Source organism: Pristiophorus japonicus, chromosome 7, assembly GCF_044704955.1.
Source record: "Pristiophorus japonicus isolate sPriJap1 chromosome 7, sPriJap1.hap1, whole genome shotgun sequence".
Classification (NCBI taxonomy): Eukaryota; Metazoa; Chordata; class Chondrichthyes; family Pristiophoridae; genus Pristiophorus; species Pristiophorus japonicus.
In genome coordinates, this window is record NC_091983.1 from 168,657,939 (window position 1) to 168,683,701 (window position 25,763).

Genomic DNA, 25,763 nt, shown 5'->3' on the forward strand with positions numbered 1-25,763 from the left:
TACAATGTCTGCAATCCCATGCCTTTGTCGAATAAGGGCTGATTTTCCTGTGCTATCCTGCCCTGTGCTGATCGCGGCAGAAACACAGGGAATATTGAGGCCGACCAACACCTCCTTGACCTGATCTGAATTTCCCGTTCCCAGTAGGACAGCTGCTGACTATATTTACCCTGCTCGTTGCATATAATTGCTGGTTGAAGACAGGGCCCGATATCCTGGCCCGTTTCACTCCTATCTGCCCTTCTTACCGCTGTTCTGTGGGATCGTTAGGTGGAAATTTGTAATAGGCCCAGGGTAGCGGTGGTAATATCCATGAGCATTTGTTAAACTCCCACGTAAAAGATTGAGCTAAGATAGAAGTCCGTTCTGACGAAAGGTCATTGACCTGAAACGTTAACTCTTTTTTTATATTTAGTAGTATGTCATGATGCATAGTTTGTGGTCTTAGAAATGAATCAACTATTTTACTGCTCTTAACTATAATTTTTTGCATTTGGTACACGAGTATTTTCTTTGTAAATGATGCCTGTTAAATTATTAAATGTTTTAACTGTTCTGTGTTTGCTTGATCAATGTAGTAGAAAGGAATAAATGCAGCAAAATGCATTTTTTTAAACTTTATATAGAAGTACAAGCCTGGTCGATGTGATGATATACTGAAGTGGAAACCTCCAAGCCATAATTCTGTTGACTTTCGTCTGAAAATAACAAAAGTAGGAGGAGAAGGGTGAGCAATCTCTACAAAGATTTATTTCAATAACTTTGACCTGATTTTTTTCTGAAAGCATGACATGAAATGTTTTGTAAACCTGTGGGCAAACTGCTTTGTTCGAATCCATTTTTTTCATGATACTCATCAAGCATATAGTTTGCAAATACTGTGTTTGGGGCGATTGCACAATGGGGAGGAAAAAAGCATTTGTTTCTATAATGTGAAAGGCTGAGACTATTTAATTATTTTCAAATGAATTAAATTGTTATAGGTGCAAAAATATATGTTGAATGGAGCTGCAGCAAAGATACAGACCTTCCGGCTTCTCATTCATTCTATTTAGGTTCACTGTTAAAATGAAAAATTTGACATTCTCACCCTTCAGTGTAATTTCCTCATGCCCAATTTCAGTCCTTTGCTGATCATGTAAATTGCACAATCTTTAAAATGTCAGAAACCTTATTTAGTTGCAGTATTTCTATTAAATTCCCAATTTAGATTATATTAAAAGTCTTGTATGCACATTTCCTGTTAAGATTTTTGGTCTCGCTTTTAATGCCAATATTTAGCAATTGGAAATGCCTATGCAATCAGCTACAATGTAAACTGTATGTAAACAAGTCCTGGTAACGGGCTGCAGCAACTAGGTAGCATTGTAGCTGCACTGTATTCTGTACCACTGTATCCTCTGATATACTGCGAGAATGCCACATCAGATCGATTTATATAAAAGTTTAAGAGCATCCATCACATTCCAAATAATCATATGTTTTTTTAATAAAAGCAACAAATTATTACATAGAATGTACAGAACAGAAACAGCCCATTCGGCCCAACTGGTCTATGCTGGTGTTTATGTTCCACACAAGCCTCCTCCCACACTTCTTCATCTAACCCTATAATCACATTCTTCTATTCTTTTCCCCCTCTTGTTTATCCAGCTTCCCCTTAAATGCTTCTAGGCTATTCGCCTTCAGTACTCCTTGTGGTAGTGAGTTCCACATTCTAACCACTCTGGGTAAAGGTATTTCTCCTGAATTCCCTATTAATGACTATTACATTTATGGCCCTTAGCTTTGGTCTATCACACAAGTGAAAACATCTTCTCTACATCTACACTACCAAACCCATTCATAATCTTAGACCTCTATCAGGTCACCCTTCAGCTTTCTCTTTTCTAGAGAAAGAGCCCCAGCTTGTTTAATCTTTTCTGATGGATGTAACCTCTCCATTCTGGTATCATCCTTCTAAATGAAGTAGTTTTATATTAAAGATACTATTCCCTGAACTTCAATTCTCTGTTATATGTTTAAGTTTGACAGTCGTTTTACAGTTATCCATTTTGTATAAGACTGACTTATTTTTGACACTTCAGTACTGATTTGGTTAGGAATATCACTATTACTGTTACATTTGAAGCTACATTTCTAATTGAACATTCTTTTTAAAAAGAAAAAGAAATCTATTTTCTACCATTCTTTTCTGACCTTGAAACAATATTTAGAGATTGTTGAATTAACAAAGAGAGGAACTAAGCATGCTGCCAATCTAGAGAATCTTCCAACTTCCAATTACCCTCTAATTGACTTCCACCTATTTTGACCACTTCCATACAGAGTAAAAGGACAGGCCTGATTCATAGCCAAACATAACTGTGCTGAAGACCCCAAACTATGGTCGCGATCTCGCTAACGGTGGCAAGGTCAGTGGTGGGTTGTGAAGCTGCTCCTGGCTCCAGCCCACACTGTGTGAAGAATCTTCCGTTGATTGGGCTTGTTAAGCCTGCCCTGCAAGGTTCCTGGCCAATTGAAGGGAGTGGGTCTGATGACGTTATTTGATGACTCATCATCAGCCGGATTCCTTAAAGGAGCATGGCCACATTGATTTTGACAGTTCTGTCAGTGTTCTGTAGCATTGAGGTGCTGCAAACACTGACAAGCACTGCACAAAGGTGCAGCCAGGCTCTCCCATGACTCCCTCCATATGCTTATGGAGAGAATTACGGCACACAGAGAGGTTCTATTCCCTTCCCATGGGCGGAAGGGACCGTCCCAGGACACCAACACAGCCTGGTTGCACATTGCACAGGAGGACACAACCAGGGATGTTATCATAAGGACCCGGCTGCAGTGGCACAAACATTACAATGATCTCAATAGATCACGAACGTTACTGCAAAGCCGCACAGACATGAGGATATCTCCCGCAATACTGATGAGTGTGAAAGGAATGGCTTGGGCATAGCAAGGATATTTTCTGGTGCTGGGTTGGGGTGGTGCCAACCTGGTGCATCATGTGGCGGCCAGGGTGTACAGCGTCGAGTGAAGTAAATCTGGCCATCCTGGCATCCCGGGCAGCAATGTGGTCAGGTGCTGATGCTGTGTCCTGTACAGCATCAGATGATTGCAGAGAAGTTTGGTGGTGATGCTGGTATGTTTAGTGATGTTGATGTTGGGGCTGACCATGGTGGAATACTGAGGACCAAGGTGAAATTTTTTTCAAGGGCACCAATGCTGCTGGAATAAATGGCAACTGAAGTTGAGATGTCAGAAGCGATCTGTAAATGGTGAGAGCGGTTGCTCCAAGGAGCTGACAGTGAATTCACTGCAGACAACTTCCAAACTACATTCGGCTCAAAAATGTCTTCCAAATCCTGAAGGCTTCAGCTTCTGAGATTGGAAAGTGAACAGCTGTGAAATGGTAGCTTTCATACCACTTGTGCAGCTGTCAACTAGTCAAAGCAAAGAGAGTCACTGAGAACCCGACACACTTGCCTGACGGGAAGCTGCTAAAAAACCTTGGAAAAATAGTCAGTACCTCTACCTGGTAAAATTATTTTAAAATACTTTTAAACTACCTCTTAATGATGTTAATTGGCCGGCTTGGTGTCAGGTCTGTGAACCTCAGCCAGACCCGACACTTTGAAAACGGACAAGGAGGCGGGATAAGAGCGGAATCCCGACCCGCTGTCAGTTGTGGCTAGTTTGACAGCGGGCCCACCTCCAAACCTGCACTCGCAGGGCAAGATTCTGGTCTATATGTGCGCAATACAATATGAAATTAGCTTGTATTTATAAATATATCTTAGCTATAACTAGGCAGTTATACTCTAATAATGTTTGAGAAGGTAGGTTGTAAAAAATTATTGGCGGCAGATTAATTGTACTAACAAGAAAATAAATTGTACATTTTCAGTCAAAACAATTTTTTCTCTGGAACTTTGAGTATTTTTTAAAATGTGGAGGAGGCTGCACTTGCTGCTACGATGCATCACAAACAACCTTGTATATTATGTGACTTTGTTTTTAAAGCACCAATAGATTTCATTGTCTCAAAAAAGAAAAAAATCATCTCGTTACAAAGGAGTGAGTATATCATCTATACAATGCGCTCACCAATAGTAAGGCATGTATAGAGTTTGAAAATTGGCTGTGGAAGCAAGTCATCCTCATTTGAGGGACCGCCTATGATGATGATGATGATGATGTATAGGGTAACACAGTTTACAGTGTTACAAAGCAACAACAACTTTTATTTATATAGCGCTTTTAACATAGTAAAACATGCCAATCCGCTTCACAGCAGTGTTATAAGACAAAACATAAATTTGACACCAAACCACATAAGAAGAAATTATAGCAGATGACAGAAAGCTTGGTCAAAGAGATAGGTTTTAAGGAGCGGCTTGAAGGAGGAAAGAGAGTTAGAGAGGCGGAGAGGTTTAGGGAGGGAGTTCCAGAGCTTGGGGCCCAAGCAGCTTAAGGCACGGCCACCAATGGTTGAGCAGCTATAAATCAGAGATGCTCAAGAGGATAGAAACATAGAAAATAGGTGCAGGAGTAGGTCATTTGGTCCTTTGAGCCTGCACCACCATTCAATATGATCATGGCTGATCATGCAAGTTCAGTACCCCATTCCTGCTTTCTCTCCATACCCCTTGATCCCTTTAGCCGTAAGGGCCACATCTAACTCCCTTTTGAATATATCTAACAACTGGCCTCAACAACTTTCTGTAGTAGAGAATTCCATGGGTTCACAGTTCTCTGAGTGAAGAAGTTTCTCCTCATCTTGGTCCTAAATGGCTTACCCCTTATCCTTAGACTGTGAACCCTGGTTCTGGACTTCCCCAACATCGTGAACATTCTTCCTGCATCTAACCTGTCCAACCCCATCAGAATTTTATATGTTTCTATGAGATCCCTTCTCATTCTTCTAAATTTCAGTGAATATAAGCCTAGTCAGATCCAGTCTTTCTTCATATGTCAGTCCTGCCATCCCGCGAATCACTCTGATAGAATTTGAGGAGCGCAGACATCTCGTGGGGTTGTGAAGCTGAAAGAGATTACAGAGATAGGGAGGGGCGAGGCAATGGAGGGATTTATAAACATGGATGAGAATTTTGAAATCAAGGCATTGTTTAACCGGGAGCCAATGTAGGTCAGCAAGCACAGGGGTGATAGGTGATCGGGACTTGGTGCAAGTTAGGACATGGTAACACATGTTGCTACCTTGAAACGAACTTGATAGTGTGTTATTCATATATGAATATCAATATTTTTTAACCAGTGGGGTTGTCATGGCATTTATTGATGAATGGCAGCTTCTGTTATTCAATTGTACCATGTGATTCAGCATATAGTAATAGAATTTATTTTTACTGACAGGTATAGAGTAATATATTTTGTGCGCATCATAAATGTATAAGCCCTAATGAACGTCTAAATATTAATCATATTCTATCTGCAGGAAAAGGAAGGCTCCACTTTGATTTCTCATGCATTTCATATCTTTTTATATTATTACAGTACATGGAGGGATGAATGTACTTCTGGCCTTAATGAATTAATTGCTTAGATTCCTTCAACCTAGGGATCTCTTGGATTGTTCCAATATAATCAAATTGCTGCAGCCTTCTTAAAACACACAAAATGTAAATTTTGCTCTCGACACAAATATAGAATTTTACTGCAGCGTAAAAGGTGTTTCTAAACTCCACAGTTTACTGTTAATGGTACATTGTTGCATATCACTGATTGCTTATCATTTAGTTTGACAAGGTAGATGCAGAGAGGATGTTTCCCCTCGTGGGGGAATCTAGAACTAGGGGGCATAGTTTCAGAATAAGGGGACACCCATTTAAGACAGAAATTAGGAGGAATTTCTTCTCTGAGGGTTATGAATCTTTGGAATTCTCTAGCCCAGGGAGCTGTGGAGGCTGGGTCTTAGAATATATTTAAGGTGGAGATAGACAGATTTTTGAATGATAAAGGAGTCAAGGATTATGGGGAGCGGGCAGGGAAGTGGGAGTTGAGGCCAGGATCAGATCAGCCATGATCTTATTGAATGGCGGAGCAGGCTGGAAAGGTCGAATCCTGCTCCTATTTCTTATGTTCTTATAACTGTCCTACTTTATGCCGGGCGACCAAGTTACGTTCTACCCCATTCAGGGAGCGCACTGCTGGTGGAGACAATGAACATCGGGAAATAGACTGCACGGTATAACCTGTTCCAAATGAATAATGAAATGACACTCCTGGCGGTTTTGGGCTTCTAACGACAGCTGCCGTAGGGAATTTCGAGTGACACAAGGCGGGTGGAGCTCTGGCACCACGGGTGGTACAAGCATCCCAGACAATAACTGCGTGGTATAATTTTTTTAAAAAAGAAAGACTATATAGCGTCTTTCATGACTTCAGGAGGCCTCAAAAAGCTTTACAGCCAATGATTTATTTTTTTGAAATGCAGGGTCACTGTTGTAATGTAAGAAACGCAGCAGCCAATTTGCGCATAACAACGACAGAGTAGACAGAGAGAAACTGTTCCCTTTGGCGGAAGGGTCAAGAACCAGAGGACACAGATTTAAGGTGATTGGCTAAAGAACCAAAGGCGCCATTAGAAAAAACTTTTTTCAAGCTCGACTCTGGAATGCAATGCCTGAAATGGTGGTGGGGCAGACGGAGTCACAGCTTTCAAAGGGGAGTTAGACCAGTAACTGAAAGAAATATTTTTGTAGGGCTATAAAGAAAGGGCAGGGGAGTGTGGCCAGCAGAGGCACCCTTGCAGAGAGCCGGCACAGATTCGATGGGCCAAATGGCCTCCCTCAGTGATGTAACCATTCTATGGTTCTAAGCTCCCACAAACAGAAACGGGACAAAGGCCAGACAATCCGCCCCAGCGATGTTGGTTGAGGGACAAACATTAGCCAGGACACGGGGAGCTCCTCTTCGAAATAGTGCCACGGGATCCCCCACGTCCACCCGAGAGCAGACGGGGCCCCGGCCCAACGTCCCACCCGAAAGATAGCACCCCGGGCAATGCAACTGGGAGTGTCAGCCTAGATTTTATGCTTAAGTGTCTGGAGTGGAACCTCTCATTCTTCTAAACAACAATGATTACAGGCAGTTATACTGTTAAAATAGCCAGGGATACTGAGGCCAACGATTGCCGCGCCCCCCCCCCCCCAAAACTTTGGTCTATTTTGCATAAACCTGTCTTGGAATCCATTGAGTTTAGGAGATTTAAGGGGTGATCTCATCGAGGTGTTTAAAATGTTAGAGGGATTCAATAGGGTAGATTCAGAGAAACTGTTTCCTCTGGTGAGGGAAATCAAGAACAAGGGAACATGATCTTAAAATTAGAGCCAGGCCATTTAGGAGTGAAATCAGAAAGCACCTTTTCACACTAAGGGTAGCATAAATCTGGAACTCTCTTCCTCAAAGCTGAGATCGATAGATTTTTGTTGGGCAAGGATATCGAGGGATATGGAGCAAAGGCAGGTAAATGGAGTTAAGATACAGATCAGCCATGATCTAATTGAATGGCGGAACAGAATCGAGGAGATGAATGATCTACTCCTGTTCCTAGTTCCACACAAGCAACCATTCGGGCAAGTATATATGTTTCTGCTCGAGACAGCTAATTGTTGTACCAGCTCACTTACTGAAAGCATCAGCACCTTATCAGACCAGCTGTGCTGAGGAAGAAGCTTTTTACACAACGAGTGGTTGGGATTTGGAATGCACTGCCTGATTAGAATGTCAATACAGATTCAATAGTAGCCTTCAAAAAGGAATTGGATAAATACTTGGAGACAGAATTGCAGGGATGTGGGGAATAGGCGGGGAGTGGGACTGACTGGATTGCTCTTTGAAGGAGCCGGTGCAGACTCGGTGAGCCGAATGGCCTCCTGTGCTGTATGCTCTGATTTATGAATTACCTGTACAGATTCCCAGCAGTTAGTAGCTTTGATCAGCCGCTTAATCTCTATTTGACTTCCCTTCACTCCGTCCATTTGCTGCTGAATTTTCTGCAAGTCCAATATTTGTTTCTGCGTGGCTTGTTTTGCCATGTCGATTATTTTATTGGCTTTTTTCTATCCCTCTTCGGTCATCTTTTTCACCTCGAGGAACTGCTCGGCTAAAGCTTTCTTCAAATGGAGGGCTTTCTTCTGCAAATTAGAATCGGAGCTCAGTAATGTGTCACATTCTGTCACCACCCAGTCACTGACATGTTACTAAAAGCAACTTTGGTTGGGGGAGGGAGGGTGGCTATGGTAATGTAGTGGTTATGTTACTGGACTAGCAGCATGGACAAGACCAAGGGAAGGTGCAGCATGGGCCAATAGTGAGGCTGTGAGGTCTTGAGGCTCAAATTGCGTACTATGAATTCCACGTAGAGAGAGATCCTGTGGGAAGGAGGAAGGAAGGACAGTCGGAGTATGTTTGAGTTCGTGTGTATGTATTGCCACATGCAGCGGAGCCGGGTCTCCAGTCGTCTTGGATCGCCTTGCCACTGGACCAAGACCTTGCTCCATCAAGCCCGTGTGGTGGCTGGTGTGCAACGGCCACCCCACTTTAAAAGAATTCATGCATAAGCATCTTCCACCGTTTAAAATGAGTTCATCAGTCACCTGAGTACTCATTTTTAGTGTGGAAGCAAGTCATCCTCGACCCCGAGGGACTGCCTATGAAGATCATTTAGTTTGTCACAATAAACACCTCTGTCACATAGTTAAATTCAAGCCAGAATTTTATATGAAGTTCTTAGTACCTCAGACACAATGCGCAAATGTCATTTAGATCTTGTAAAATATTTCCCTGTGGACTTAAACATTTTATGCACTTTTTAAGTAAATTGTTCATAACTTCAGGATCCTGTTTAACCCAAAGCTGCTCTTTCAATCCCATATCCTTTCTATCACAAAGACTGCCTACTTTCAGCTCTGTAACGTTGCCCACCTCTGCACCTACCTCAGCTTAGCTCCTGCTAAAACCCTCATCCATGCCTTCGCCATCTTGTGGCTCAATTATTCCAAAACGCACTCAGCTGGCCTTTCAAGTCCACCCTCCGCAAATTTAAGCTCATTCAAAACTCATTTGCATGTATCCTATCCCATACCACGTTCCACTTGCCTATCGCCCTTGACCTACATTGGCTCTCGATCCTCTCATCTGAAATGTTCATCATTGTGTTTAATCCCAAATGGCTCCTCTGCAACCTCATCCAGCCCTACAACCCACCACCAATCTTCTTGAGCTTGCTGTTCCTATGACTCTTGCCTCTGTGCATTCCCTTCCCTTTGTGCATTCTCTTCCCTTTGTGCATTCTCTTCCCTTTGGCCATCCGTTTAGCAATCCTTGTTATCTTTCAGATATTTATAATTTATTTCATGGGGCAACAATGCTTCTTTTTGAAAGTATACGCTTGGGCACTTTGCACTCCATTCTTAGTGGGTGTGGGCAAAGGGCACAGAGCACTAAACCGCACTTAACTGGCATTAAATTGCTCATGTAAATGAGAGGGCTCAGGAATAACTGGTGTTCATGATGAAAGTGTCATGCTTGCGCAATAATGATTGCACTTCTGTGGTCAGGGCTACCATGCACTATTGGAGCAGAGAAAAGGGAGATTTATTCAGCAGCTAACAGTGCTACATCTGATCTGTGCTTGCTTGAAGCCAACACTGGTTGCCAACATCTCTCATCTTGATGAGCATGAAAAATATACTATTGAAATGAACTCCCATCAATCGGAATTGCCAAATCATCTTGAATGTCATAAACAAAGTTACGTATATCTCTTAATCATCCCTTATTTTATGTTTTTAATATTGCTAGTCAGAAGCAGCTTGGCAGCAGGCAGTAACCACTTTAGTACTTGTGCCGTTACACTCCAGTGATGACATAAGTAGATGTAGAGATCTGTCTACCCAAGACGTGATGTTGCAGAAGAGCTGAATCAAGACCAAGTAACTGTTCCCAGGAGTGTCAACTGTTTAAAAGGATAAAACATGGGGCCCAATTTTGGCCAAGACTTGCTCCAATTTTTTTGGGAGTAAGTCGAGGAGGGCAACGGGCCGGCCTGTACGGGAGACCATTCGGCCTGGGAAAGGGGCGGCCAGCAAAGACGCATCGGGAGACTGAGTTGGCTGGGCTGGGCAGAAACACGGCAAAGTATCGGGGGGGGGGGGGGACTCAATTCTCTGATACAAAACAGAAGACCCGCTGGATCTGATGAACAATAAACTGCAATGTTGCTTTTTGATTCTATGTGGGCGGTGGGCAGCGATTGTTGTTGTGGCTTATTGATTTTCCTAACTTCTCCACTAACGGCGGCCAGATTTTACTGTGCATGCGCAGTCAGTTGAAACTGCAGCTCTCTTACTCACCCACTGACCCGATTCTATTGCATATGCGCGATCACAGCAATCCCGATCCTACTGCGCATGTCCAACGTCCCGGCACTGTTTCCAGCGCAGGATGTTGGCTCCGCCCACAGACCCAGTCGCCATGCCACGCCAGTAGCTAGAAGACCCGGGACAGCAGCCAAAATCGGCCTGAAGATTTTTGCCGCACTTCTGGAAAACTGCCGCACCTCTGGTAAGTACGCCAGAAATCTCTAGTGGCCAAAATTGAGCCCATGAAAACAAAGGAGCTCTGACAGAAACCAGCAAATATACCAACATCTATGACAGAGACTGGTATCGGGCTCGGACTGATCAGCTCCCTATCCCTTCTCCTTAAAATAAGTATTTTTATTGATTAATTTATGCTTTGGCACTTTAAAATAAAAAAAGAAAGATTTAGATTTATATAGCGCCTTTCATGACCTCAGTACATCCCAAAGTGCTTTACAGCCAATGAAGTGATGTTGAAGTGTAGTCACTGTTATAATGTAGGAAACAACAATGGCAGCCAAGTTGTGCACAGCAAGGTCCTACAAACAGCAATGTAATAATGACCAGATAATCTGTTTCTTGTGATGTTGATTGAGGGATAAATATTGACCAGGACACCAGGAATAACGCCCCTGCTCCTCTTTTTAAAAAAAAATGTGCCATGGGATCTTTTACGTCCAGCTGAGAGGCAGACAGGTTTAACGTCTCATCCGAAAGACGGGATCTCCAGCAGTGCAGCACTCCCTCAGCACTGCACTGGAATGCCAGCCTCGACTTTTGAGCTCAAGTCTCTGGAGTGGGATTTGAACCCACAACCTTCTGACTCGAGGGCAAGAGTGCAACCAAATGAATCCTCCTGGTGTGACCAACATTGATTCCTCAACCAATAGCGTCTATATACAGAATAAATGGTCAATTATCTTACTGCTGTTGTCCGATGTTACTTGGGACATTTTTACAAAGTTAAAGGCTCTATGAAATACAAGTGTTGTTACTACTGATGCAGAAGTTAGTGAGTTTCCCTGCATAACAACACTCACTAAAGTTCAAGAATAATTAATTGTGTGCAGAGTTTTAAGGCATTGTCATAATGAGGTACTGTATATCATTTTTTTAAATTACAATCAATTACTTGTATCATTGCACATGTTAAGTTGGAAAATATGAATGATGAAGAAGGGTATGCGACAGGAGTAAGACATTGGGGAAGCACAAATGATTGGAGGGAGGGGATGGGAAGGGAACTGCTGAAGACCACATTTCCCCTGCAACCCCCATCTCAAATGCAGCCTGCAGCCATTACTGACTCCTTTCCCCACCATAGCACCCACCACCTTTTGCTCGAAATAAAAACACAAGAAAAAAAAAGAGAAGCATAAAAAGATTGAGGAAAAAGGGGGGGAAAGGAGAGGAACAGAAGAACAGAGAAAGGTTGGCAAAAGCAGTAGGGGTGAGACACTGGGAAATAGCATCACAAATATGATCAGAGAAAAGGTAAGAGAGTAGCCATATTTTCCAACTTAACGGGTGGTTAACTTGTCATTTTGTTATGCATAATCATGTCTTTTGATGGCAAAAATCACTTTCTAAAGGGAATTGCATAAATACTTGAAATTTGAAAAAATTGCAGGGCTATGGGGAAGGAAAGGGCGAATGGGACTAATTGGATAGCTCTTTCAAAAAGCCGGCACAGGTACGATGGGACGAATGGCCTCCAACAATTATTTGTGCTCAACTTCACCTTATGCCAAACAATCTTTAGCCTTTTTCTTCATTCCAGCATGTTTGTTAAACATTAAAGTGTATTCTTTTTAGGGCACAAGAATATTCTTTGAGCATAATTGTTTATTAAAAAGGCTATTTTGAAAAAGGTCAATCTATTCTATCATTGCATTTGGAAATAGTTTGAAGATTATATTTGGGGAAATTATTCTTCAAAAGAAAATTTTGGAACAATTGTACAACATATTCAGAAGTCCCTCAATGAATTTCCTGATTTTCCTCAAAAAAAATACTGAAGTTCCAAAATTTGAGGATACCACAGGTTTTTATTTTGTTATATAAATTTAAACAGGGACAATAATAAGTACATCACATTGAAACTCTAATGGTCTAATGTGCTCTGCTTGTCATTATTCCACAATAGGTTCTCAATCTCAGTCATTGTTGGGAGGTGTAGAGCAGGTCACTTACATGCACTTTAACAGAGAAAGTGAGTTCACTGCGGACACTTCCAAACTGCATACAGCTGGGTTGTTTTATTGCTTCACTTATGCTGCTACATCGCATGTCTAACACTGCGATTATACAGCTGCTTGTTTCAGTCAGATTCTGGGAGACCAGAGTCCATGTTGAAGTGCTGGAATATTACTCTCCAGAGTGAAGGGTGGCCCAGACAATCATTGGTGGATTGAACGTGGAGCTGTAAAAAATGCTTTTTCCCCTGTCACCTCCAGAGGTGGTCTTGTGAGGTGTTGTTCCGTGGCACTGTTCTCCTACCCATTTGGAATGAAAACAGCTAAGAAGGGTGGGCCTTGTTTGGTTTTTGGTAGCCATTTGTTAATTTTGCATTTCTTGTCTTTTCAGATGAATCTGATGATATATGTAGTAGTTTGGTGAAAATAGCTTGTGTGGTCCTAATTTGCACTTTGGAGCAGAACGTTTATTTTAGGAACATAGGAAAATTTGAAGTAGTACATATTTTCGCAAAAGGCCCTGAGGAAGTTGGAATCTGTTGTGCATTGGAATCTTGTGTGTAAACATTCCTGGAGCAAACAAATGCACTTCTGATACACAGTCATAAAATTACTCAGCCAGCACTCCTGGTTTATCTGGGACTATTTATCCTACATTCACAATAATGTAATGCAACATCCAATAGAGTTCACTTGTGAAATTAGAAGTCACTGATTGCTTTGGATCAGTAAGTGAGGTTGTCAGAATGCTGTAATTTAAATAAATGAATTTCATTTTGACTTTTAGCATCTTTGAATTTCATGGTGATTTCAAAGAATGTTGTTGTGCAAACATTAGAGAATAAAGGGTTAGAAATTCCATTTTTGGTCATAGCTATGATTCCGAGGCTTAACATTCGGTTAAAAAAATGCGCCCAGTGGTAACACGGGGATTCGTGGCGCAAACCGCAAATTTTCTGCAACTTTTCTCCAAGGCTGATACCGCTGCAAGTTGGGGCTAGGGAGCGGGGAAAACATTTAAAAAAAATTCCAAAAAACAAAAAATTACAAAACATTCACAAGACCCTTTTCTATCGAATTGCTGCAAAAGAATTTTAAAAATAAATATTTTAACTTATCTTTTTCTGCAGGTCTTAATACCTACCGCTGTTCCAAGGGCTGCATGCAGGTTTTTCCCGGATGTTTTTATCTACGAATGCGCTGAGCAGCCAAATATCGGGCGAAAGCGCTTTTTCCAGTTTTGCACGCTGGCGGTCCGCTTCCCAGCGGTATTTAAAAACCGCCAGCACAAGACTTCAGCGAATTTCCCACCGCACCGTTTTCCGGCAAAAACGGCGAAATATTGCCGAAAAACCCGGCACAAGGTTGGGGAATTTCCAGCTCTAGGTTTCTCCCTCTCCTCCTCCCAGTCCTCTAGTTAAAAACATCAACTTCTGTTGCCGATTACGTCTGCAAGTACCACAATATTTTCATTTTCAATTCAGTGTAGCAAAACAATTTGGTGTTAACATGCAACTCACTTAGAAGACCTCAGATTTAGCACAACAGTTTCTGTGCGACTGTTTTCTTTTCATTTAACTACATATGCGAATATGCCATATGCATAACTCTCTTATTCAGTTTTGATAGACTCCAGTCATACAATTTCAAGTATGATGGTGCAAATTCATATCATTTTTACAACTTGAAAAGTTTTCCATTACAGCAGTTCTTGATTTCTTGCTTTTGAGCCAATTTATCTTTTCATTGCTCCATTCTGTATCCTATTTTCTGGATCACCAGTGTGATTCAATTGGTAGTACTCTGAGTCGCAAGTTATGTATTCAGAGTCCCCTCCAAAACAAGAGTTCATGAACTAGGTGACATTGCAGCACGGCACTGAGAGGGTGCTGGTTTGTAAGAAGTGCCATACTTCCGATCAGACATTCAACTGAGACATTCTGCCTGCTCTGCTAATTCCTGGCATTATTCGAAGAAAAGCAAGGCATTCTCCTGGTGTCCAGTCAACCACCACCAATACAAACAAACTGGTCATTCATCTCATTGCTGTTTGTAGGATTTTGCTGTGCACAAAATGGTTACTGTGCGCTTACATAACAACCTTCACTGCACTTCTTAATAATTAATTTTATCTGAAGTGCTTTAAGGTATTTATGATACCAATGATGAGGTACTATATACATGCAAGTCTTTTTCTGTCTTCTGTGTGTGTGTGTGTATCTCTCTCTCCTCCTATTAATCTCTGATGTAGAATCATAGAAATTACAACATAGAAGGAGGCCATTCAGCTTATGTCTGAAGCATTGCCAGCTCTTTAATGCGAGCTATCTAATCTAACTTCCCAGCCTTTTCCCTATACCATTGTAAAAAAATGTTTACTTTTCAATATTTATCTAATTCATTTTTATAAGTTTCTGTCACTGCCTCAATTGACATTTATGGTAAAACATTTCTTCAATTTCCTCCTTTGTTCCCTTCGTGATTTTGTATTATGTCCTTTGTTACAAACTCAACAATCTTTGGAATTAATCTTTGACTGTTCACCCTCTCAAAATACTTTAATTTATACTTTTCATAAAATTAATTTTATTGAAACTTATTTTAAAGATTTAAATGATTAATATTGCTGACTGAGATTTGAGATATCGACTTCGCTCTCCTCACCACCACCATGATTTCTACCAATTAACTTGTCAATACTTATAAGGTCACAATGCTAACTTGCCCTATAGCACCAGCACCATGCAATGAAATTGAGTCTATAGTGTAGCATTTATGCAGATTTTTCTATCCAGAGCTGAAGGCTGCTCTTTGGTCAGCAATATGTTCAATTAGGTTTAAAGTGCAATTTCTGTTTCAGAACCTTTTTTTGACTCTGCACATTTAGTGTATGGCACTATTTGTCACATTCTCCCTTTCCCCACATCAGTATATGAATAAAATTAACACATGAAAGTGTTGACTAACACTTAATCCACAAGACTAACACTTATTGTGTACAGTTTTGGTCTCCTAACTTGAGGAAGGACATTCTTGCTATTGAGGGAGTGCAGCGAAGGTTCACCAGACTGATTCCCGGGATGGCGGGACTGACCTATCAAGAAAGATTGGATCAATTGGGCTTGTATTCACTGGAGTTCAGAAGAATGAGAGGGGACCTCATAGAAACGTTTAAAATTCTGACGGGTTTAGACAGGTTAGATGCAGAAAGAATGTTCCCAATGTTGGGGAGGTCCAGAACCAGGGGTCACAGTCTGAGGATAAGGGGTAAGCCATTTAGGACCGAGATGAGGAGAAACTTCTTCACCCAGAGAGTGGTGAACCTGTGGAATTCTCTACCACAGAAAGTAGTTGAGGCCAATTCACTAAATATATTCAAAAGGGAGTTAGATGAAGTCCTTACTACTCGGGGGATCAAGGGTTATGGCGAGAAAGCAGGAAGGGGGTACTGAAGTTTCATGTTCAGCCATGAACTCATTGAATGGCGGTGCAGGCTAGAAGGGCTGAATGGCCTGCTCCTGCACCTATTTTCTATGTTTCTATGTTTCTAATCCACAGGACTAACCGATAAGTTTAGAAGAGACTGTGATATCGTGTGCTCTGCTTGATGCTTACTGTAAAGCTAAGTTAACATTTTTTCCAAAAACCTGTAAATAAAATCTTGTTTTGGTTGAGCGCAAGAGTTAGGTCTCTATTAAAATGAGTTGTGTGATTTATTAAAATCATCCAGAAACCTTGCATCTAATAGAAGGATGTGTTCCATCACATTGCCTGTGCTATGTGACACCTATATTGATCTTATGGCTGTGTCTCATCGTTCATTCTTGTGTGGCTTATTAGTAAATAAACATCCTCATCTACTACACACAGACCATTAAAATGACATCTCGCACTTCAGCATATGCTCATTATACTCCAGAATGCCCACGGCAAAGATGACAACTACAGCCCTATCTCCACGGGAACAGATAAATAGCCTTTCACATTATATGTGCACTGTCGATGATTGACAGCCTTTTGTTGTGTTTTTTTCAATCCTCTTTAAAATTTAGCTTTCTGAACATGTGATGTTTTCTCAAGGATTCAAAAAAAACCTGTCCTTGAAAATTGTACATTGGATCATTTTAGATGCAGCATTGCTTGTGATACAGAATTCTGTTGCAAGATTGTTATGAGGGATTAATTTGCAAGTCTTTGTTGAATATATTTTTTATTAACCTTTAGAATGCTAGTCACGTATACATATGAGTAGACAGTGCTGCCAACATGTATATGGAAGTGTTTGGTGTGCGGCCTCTGATTCCTGTCCAGTCTGGTACTCTGAAAAGCTTACAACTTCTCTCCTGCTCTCTCTCTCTCTCTCTCTCTCTCTCTCTCTGTCAGTCAGTAATTGAGTGGGAGTGCACAATGATATCTGAACACTGGGATTTCATTAATTTTGGGGGGGAAATAAAAATGAACAATTGATTCGTACATTACCTACCCTCTAGTTATGGTTTGTATGCCCCCTCTTTTCTTTACATCAATTTTTCTTTGCTAACATGGTCTCCAAGATTAAGCTAAAACGGTCGTGTGGTTGCCCTGCTTATCAAGTATCCAAGCATTAGTGTTTTGATTAATTTTAAATAAAGTAAGATGGCACATAAATCTGTATATTGTCTGAATATTGTTGGTGTTTGCACAAAAAGTGAATGCATGTTTTTTCTAAACCTTTATCCATCCTTGATTACCAATGAGTGTTTAATTCTATCTGACTCCTACTCACACTGATAATCTTTCTATTTTAAAGGTTTTTAGTAGGTAATCACAATATAGATCCAAGTGTGGATAAGTTTGGAGTATTAAACCACCCATCATGATTTGTTAGTTGCTAGCTATTTTGAGAAATTTGTGTGATCATCCTTTTTAAGATGTTTTTTTTGTCTTACAGCTGCAATCTTAATGGTATTTATCTTCAGATAGACAGAAAAAAATCCAAGCAGTCGCTATAAATGGTTACTGATTAACTCTGGTGACTAGTTTAATGACGTCCATCTACTTGCATTTGCTGCATTTCAACTTCCAGATTTAATAAATAGTTTCTTTCACTTGATTCCTATAAATGTAACGTACAGAATCTTTTATATCACTTAAATACTTAAGGGATATCAAAAGAGATCTTAACAGGTTGGAAAAAAAACTTACTTTTTAAAATCATAGTGCTGCAGTATATTTTCATGTAAGTCACATTTTTAAAATTGGCATTGGTGGTCAATATTTTGCAAAATGAACTTCTGAAGTCCATAACTAAAGAGAATGCTTTTTGATTTATCAGTTTTAAAAAGTGGGCTAAATTTCAGAATGTAACAAAATTCTGCAAACATCTATATCAAATATGGGTTACAGTACACTTGCATTTACTACCTAGTTTATATTTATTTAAATAACATGACCTGAAATATTGTGGAGCACCACCACTGAAAATTATGTGCACAAAATAAATTATTAAATCGCAGGTAAATAGCTGGGTAGCTGAACCAGTCTGGCCCATGTTGGTTGTGGTATTTCTTGAATTCAATTCAAGAAATTGATGCTAATACCAGCTATCACTAATAAATCAATTAATAATTGGGACTACGACCATAACAGTGCGTAGCTGTAATTATCAGTATTGATTAGTTTTGCAAAATATGCAGATGCGATTTAAATTATCGAGGGTCTTCAGTGTATTAGTGAATGTTAAGAATTATAAGTACTTCACTGCAAATAAGCCTCAGATGCAGGTTTTTTTTAATGTATGATTTTTTTTTTCCCCCCCCCCATAATTTTCTGTGGAGCTTAACCATCTTTCAGCAACCAAACAATGGACAGTTAAGATGGGGTGATGTATACCAAAGGGATCTCTCTTCTCAACTCCCTCTCCTCCCCCACCCCATCACGTCTGTTTCTTGTTATTGATGTTGGTGTGATTGATCCAATTCGTTATCGTGGTCTCTTTTCCAAAAAAATAAAATCTGGTTTCATCAAGTATTTTCTGAATCGTTACGTGAAAGATGCACTTTCAGAAGCAAGACCATATTACTTGAAACCTGTAATTATAGGGTCCTTCTTGTCTAATAAGTTATCTTGACAGGCTAATTAGTGGAGGAGACATCGATAACGTAGCCAATGATGACACTTCTGATCCTCCACTGTCATATTGTAACAGATACAGTTGGCTGTCGTGGAAACTATAACAGCAACGGATGTAGTTTCCATGACAGCCAACGTGATAGTGTGGTTGGATTTTCAAAGCTCAGCTGACCCAAAACTTCCATTTATATCGTCCCTTTCATGACCACCAGACTTCCCAAAGTGTTTTATGGCCAATTAAGTACTTTTTGAAGTGCAGTCACTGTTGTAATGTAAGAAACGCGGCAGTCAGTTTGCGCACAGCAAACTCCCACAAACCAATGTGATAATGACCAGATAAACTGTTTTAGATGTTGATTAAGGGATAAATATTAGCCAGGGCGCCAGGGATAACTCCCCTGCCCTACTTAGAAATAGTGCCATGGGATCTTTTACATCCACCTGAGAGACTAGGCACGGCCTTGGTTTAACATCTCATCCAAAAGATAGCACCTCCAACAGTGCAGCACTTCCTCAGTACTGCAGTGTCAGCCTAGATTTTTGTGGTCCAGTCTCTGGAGTGGAACTTGAACCCGCAACCTTCTGACTCGGGCAAGGCAGCAACATACCTTTTATATCCACAAAGTATGAGGATATGTTATATTACTGGATGAAATAGGAATATAATCTTATCTGCTCTGTTTCTACAGACTCAGCTGATGGGTACTAACTGGATATCAGTCAATTTAAGTAGCATATATTTACAGTAGTGCATAGCAGAAGCATATGTTGATCTAAGAGGCAAGCATTAAAATAATACTTGGTAAGCTCTTATAGTAACAAACAGAGACTCTGTGGGTAGTGCATAGTGTGCTCTGATTGGTCCATTATTGATTTAAAAGGCCAGCAATTAGTTGTCTAGGCAGCAGCGAATCTTGCTGTGAGACTCATGGATTATTTGAAAAAAAGCATAATGATACTGCAGTGAGTGAGGTTGGACTGGAAACAAATATTCACTGTAGGTAAGGTTCTTCATATTCAGCTTTTACTGACCCCCCCCCCCCCCCCCCCCACTCTGCATCACAAACTTTAATTATGTTTTTACTCTCTAATGCCTTGATTCATTTATTTTCCTGCACCCCTATCATTCTCTCCATAGATTGCTCATCGGAATATTTTGTCTCCGCAGTCGCTTTAATGTCTATCTAACCTTTTTTGTATTGCTGTCTCCCTCTCTGATGTGTCCAGCATTAGTGCTCCCAAAGCGTTCCAACTGCCATTTTTTTTATATTTTAAAATTTATTTTTAAATAAATATTTAAAACAAATTTTTCACTCAAAATAAGTTCTTCCCCCTTCCCAATTTTCATGTGGATTTTATTGTTCTTCATAGAGATTGAAAAATTCCCTGAAGATTTGAGTCAATCTTTCTCTAAAGCGCAGGATATTTTTTAATACTGTTTTATTTTTACTGCATCACTAATTTAGTATTTAATACTTGTGTATTCTTTAAATGTTGTAAAATTAAATAGAATTTATTGCATTACTGCAGATCAGTCATGGGTCAGTGGAAACAGTATGCTAATTAAATAATATGCAATCTTTTGGTTATTCTGTGTTTCATTTATTGGTCCACTTAAAGGTCAGTACAGTGCAGTCATTCTCAGCCTTATTGCGACAAGCCTGTTTTCTGTGGACCTCTTGTGAATTAATTATTCTGAAAGCAGGAATTATAAATGGCTGTCAGTCAACACTGATAAGCTTTATTGTGAAAAAGGCCTAGGGTCAGAATAGGTTCAATTGCATTTTGGTCAACCAAGCATAGTGAATGTTCAAGAGGAGTTTGAAATTAGGACAGAGACAACAATGGTAGAGGAAATTATCCTTTCCTAAAAGCACAACTTCTGCAATTTTAATACTTTTAATATTTATACCTGTAACATAAATATATTTAAATAATATACTGTAGCCATTGTGGTACTTTGTAATATACGACATCAGATCTGTCATAATTATGAGGTCATATTTACTAACTGTCAGGAATGGAAGCAAAGTGGTTATGTTACTGGACTAGTAATCCAGACACCTGAACTAAAAATACAGGGATGTAGCTGTGGACTCTAAATTCAGTAAATTAAATAAATCTGGAATAAAAATCAAGTATCAGTAATGGTGACTATGAAATTACTGGATTGTCATTAAAAACCCATCTGGTTCACTAATGTCCTTTAGGGAAGGAAATTGGCCATCCTTACCTGTTCTGGCCTATTTGTGACTCCAGACCCACAGCAATGTGGTTGAATCTTGACTGCTCTCTGAAATAGCCTAGCAAGTCACTCAGCTGTAACAAACTGCTACAAGAAACAATAAGAACATAAGAAATGGGAGCAGGAGTAAGCCATTTGGCCCCTCAAGCCTGTTCTGCCATTCATAACATTCCACCTCAATTCCACTTTCCTGCACTATCCCTTGATTCCCTTAATATCCAAAAATCTAGCGATCTCTGCCTCGAATATACTCAGTTACTTAGCCTCCACATCCCTCTGCAGTAGACAATTCCAAAGATTCACCACCCTCTGAAAGAAGATGTTTCTCATCATCTCAGTCCTAAATGGCCGATCCCTTATTCTGAGACTGTGATCCCTGGTTCTAGACTCTCCAGCCAGGGGAAACTACCTTTTCAAGCCCTATAAGAATTTTGTATGTTTCAATGAGATCACCTCTCATTCTTCTAAACTCTAGAGAATACAGGCCTAGTCTACTCAATCCTCATCGGACAATCCCCCCATCCCAGGAATCATTCTGGTGAACCTTTGTTGCACTCCCTCTATGGCAAGTATGTCCTTTCTTGGGTAAGGAGACCAAAACTGTACACCATACTCCAAGTGTGATATCTCTCTCCAGGGCCCTATATAATTGCAGTAAGACATCTTTATTCTTGTATCCAATCTCTTTGTAATAAAGGCCAAACATACCATTTTCAAAAATAAAAATAAAACCAGATGGACCACCCGACATCGACCTTGGCACGGGCTTCAGACATGACAAAGGCATACCCAGCGCAGTCGACCCTCCAAAGTCCTCCTCACTAGCATCTCAGGATTTGTGCCAAAATTGGGAGAGCTGTCCCACAGACTAGACAACCCGAGGGAAAACCGTACCTGACCTCGTCCTCACCTGTCCATGACAGTATTGGCAGCAGTGACCACCGCACAGTCTTTGTGGAGACGAAGACCTGTCTTCACACTGAGGGCACCCACCGTCGTGTTCTGTGGCTACTGTGCTAAATGGGATAGATTCAGAACAGCTCTAGCAGCTCAAAACTGACCAACAGCAGCAAAATTGTATTCCACCACAATCTGTAACCTCATGGCCTGCCATATTCCTCACGCTACCATTAACATCAAGCCAGGTGACCAACCCTCGTTCAATGAATAGTGTAGAAGATCATGCCAAGAGCAGCACCAGGCATACCTAAAAATGAGGTGCCAACCTGGGGCAGCTGCAACAGAAGACTACATGCATGCTAAACAACAGAAGCAACATGCTATAGACTGAGCTTAGCGATCCCACACCAACAGATCAGATCCATATTCTGCAGTTCTGCCACATCTTGTCCTGAATGGTGGTCGACTATTAAACAACTGCCGGGAGGAGAAGGCTCCATGAATATCCCCATCATGCTTGCGGAGCCCAGCATGCAAGTGCAAAAGACAAAGCTGAAGCATTTGCAAACATCTTCAGCCAGAAGTGGCAAGTGGATGGTCCATTTTGGCCTCCTCCTGAGGTCCCCACCATCACATCAGCTAGTCTTCAGCTAATTCGATTCAGTCCACGTGATATCAAGAAACAGCTGATCACACTGAATACAGCAAAGGCTATAGGTCCCGACAACATCCCGGCTGTCGGACTGAAGATCTGTGCTCCAGAGCAAGCCATGCCTCTAGCCAAGCTGTTCCAGTACAGCTACAGCACTGGCATCTACCCAACAGCATGGAAAACTGCCCCGGTATGTCATGTCCACAAAAAGCAGGACAAATTCAACCCAGACAATCATCACCCCATCAGTCTACTCTCAATCATCAGCAAAGTGATGGAAGGTGTTCTCGACAGTGCTATCAAGCAGCACTTGCTCACCAATAACCTGCTCAATGATGCCCAGTTTGGGTTCCACCAGGACAACTCGGCTCCAGACCTCATTACAGCTTTGGTCCAAACATGCACAAAGATCTGAATTCCAGAGATCAGGTGTGAGTTACTGCCCTTGTCATCAAGGCAGCATTTGACCAAGTGTGGCATCACGGAGCCCTAGTAAAATTGAAGTAAATGGGAATCAGGGTAAACTCTCCACTGGCTGGAGTCATACCTAGCACAAAGGAAGATGGTGTGGTTGTTGGAGGCCAATCATCTCAGCCCAGGAAATCACTGCAGGAGTTTCTCAGGGCAGTGTTCTAGGCCCAACCATCTTCAGCTGCTTCATCAATGACCTTCCCTCTATCATAAGGTCAGAAATGGGGATGTTAGCAGCTGATTGCGCAGTGTTCAGTGCCATTCGCAACTCCTCAGATAATAGAGCAGTCCATGCCCGCATGCAGCAAGATCTGGATGACATTCAGGCTTGGGCAAGTAACATTCATGCCACACAAGTGCCAGGCAATGACCATCTCCAATAAGCGAGAGTCTAACCACCGCCCCATGACATTCAACAGCGTTACCATCGCCGAATCCCCACCAGCACCCAATCAACATCCTGAGGGTAACCTTGGACCAGCCACATAAATACTGTGGCAACAAGAACAGGTCAGAGGCTGGGTATTCTGTGGCGAGTGTCTTACCTCCTGACTCCCAAAGCCTTTCCACCAGCCGTTCGGGAGGCGAGCGGCCTATAAAGGCCCAACAGTTCGAGACGAGCGGCGGCAGTTGGGAGGCGGGAGTTCGGGAGGCGAGAGGCCTATAAAGGCCCAATAGTTCGAGGAGAGCGGCTGGAGTTCGAGCAGCCAGCGGCCTATAAAGGCCAGCTTGTGCAGCTGCAGCGGGGAGAGAAGGCAAAAACGAAGTAGAAAGAAATTGAGAGGTGACGTCACAGCCAAGGGGGTAAGTAACATTTAGCATTGTTGCCAAATTAAGTTTATCTAGGGGTTAAGTCATGGCAGGACAGCTCGGACACGTGTTATGCTCTCCATCTACTATGTGGGAAGTCGGGGACGCTTCTGGCATGCGGGAAGTGTATCCGCCTGCAGCTCCTGATGGACCGCATTGCGGCACTGGAGCTGCGGGTGGATAAACTCTGGAGCATCCACGATGCTGAGAATGACGTGAATAGCACGTTTAGCGAGTTGGTCTTACCACAGGTAAAGGGTACACAGCCAGATAGTAAATGGGTGACCAACAGGAAGAGCAGTGCAAGGAAGGTAGTGCAGGGGTCCCCTGCGGTCATCCCCCTGCAAAACAGATACACCGTTTTCGGTACTGTTGAGGGGGATGACTCATCAGGGGGGAGCAGCAGCAGCCAAGTTCATGGCACCGTGGGTGGCTCTGCTGCACAGGAGGGCAGGAAAAAGAGTGGGAGAGCTATAGGGTATTGGATTGTAAGGGGAATAGATAGGCGTTTCTGCGGCCACAACCAAGACTCCAGGATGGTATGTTGCCTCCCTGGTGCAAGGGTCAAGGATGTGTCGGAGCAGGAGCAGGTGCAGGACATTCTGAAAAGGGAGGGTGAACAGCCAGTTGTTGTGGTGCATGTAGGTACCAATGATATAGGTAAAAAACGCGATAATGTCCTACGGGACGGATTTAGGGAGCTAGGAGCTAAATTTAAAAAGTAGGACCTCAAAAGTAGTAATCTCAGGATTGCTACCAGTGCCACGTGCTAGTCAGAGTAGGAATCGCAGGATAGCTCAGATGAATACGTGGCTTGAGGAGTGGTGCAGCAGGGAGGGATTCAAATTCCTGGGACATTGGAACCGGTTCTGGGGGAGGTGGGACCAGTACAAACCAGACGGTTTGCACCTGGGCAGGACCGGAACCAATGTCCTAGGGGGAGTGTTTGCTAGTGCAATTGGGGAGGAGTTAAACTAATATGGCAGGGGGATGGGAACCAATGCAGGGAGACAGAGGGAAACAAAATGGAGGCAGAAGCAAAAGATAGAAAGGAGAATAGTAAAAGTGGAGGGCAGAGAAACCCAAGGCAAAAAACAAAAAGGGCCACGTTAAAGCAAAATTCTAAAAGGACAAGCCTGAAGGCTCTGTGCCTCAATGCGAGTATTCGGGATAAGGTGGATGAATTAACTGCGCAGACAGCAGTTAACGGGTATGATGCAATTGGCATCACGGAGACATGGCTACAGGGTGACCAAGGCTGGGAACTCAACATTCAGGGGTATTCAACATTTAGGAAGGATAGGCAGAGAGGAAAAGGAGGCGGGGTGGCGTTGCTGGTTGAAGAGGAAATCAATGCAATAGTAAGGAGTGACATTAGCCTGGACGATGTAGAATCGATACGGGTGGAACTGCGGAATACCAAAGGGCAGAAAATGCTAGTGGGAGTTGTGTACAGACCACCAAACAGTAGTAGTGAGGTTGGGGGCAGCATCAAACAAGAAATAAGGCATGTGTGCAATAAAGGTACAGCAGTTATCATGGGCGACTTTAATCTACATATTGATGGGGTTAACCAAACTGGTAGCAATGCGGTGGAGGAGGATTTCCTGGAGTGTATTAGGGATGGTTTTCTAGACCAATATGTCAAGGAACGAACTAGAGAGCTGGCCATCCTAGACTGGGTGATGTGTAATGAAAAAGGACTAATTAGCAATCTTGTTGTGCGAGGCCTCTTGGGGAAGAGTGACCATAATATGGTAAAATTCTTTATTAAGATGGAGAGTGACACGGTTAATTCGGAAACTAAGGTCCTGAACTTAAGGAAAGGTAACTTCGACGGTATGAGGCGTGAATTGATTAGAATAGACTGGCAAAGGATACTTAAAGGGTTGACGATGGATAAGCAATGGCAAACATTTAAAGATCACATCGATGAAATTCAGCAATTGTACATCCGTCTGGAGTAAAAATAAAACTGGGAAGGTGGCTCA

The 25,763-nt window shown here is 41.8% G+C and overlaps 1 protein-coding gene across 2 annotated transcripts in view; it reads left to right on the top strand.

Annotated features, from left to right (window-relative positions):
• The window catches only part of rngtt (RNA guanylyltransferase and 5'-phosphatase), a 522,369-nt gene that overhangs the window by 339,510 nt on the left and 157,096 nt on the right, over positions 1 to 25,763 (top strand). For both annotated transcript variants that reach the window (XM_070885554.1, XM_070885552.1), the window contains exon 13: positions 627 to 727. In XM_070885554.1, coding sequence (XP_070741655.1) covers positions 627 to 727 — 101 coding nt within the window. The remainder of the gene's footprint in view (positions 1 to 626; positions 728 to 25,763) is intronic.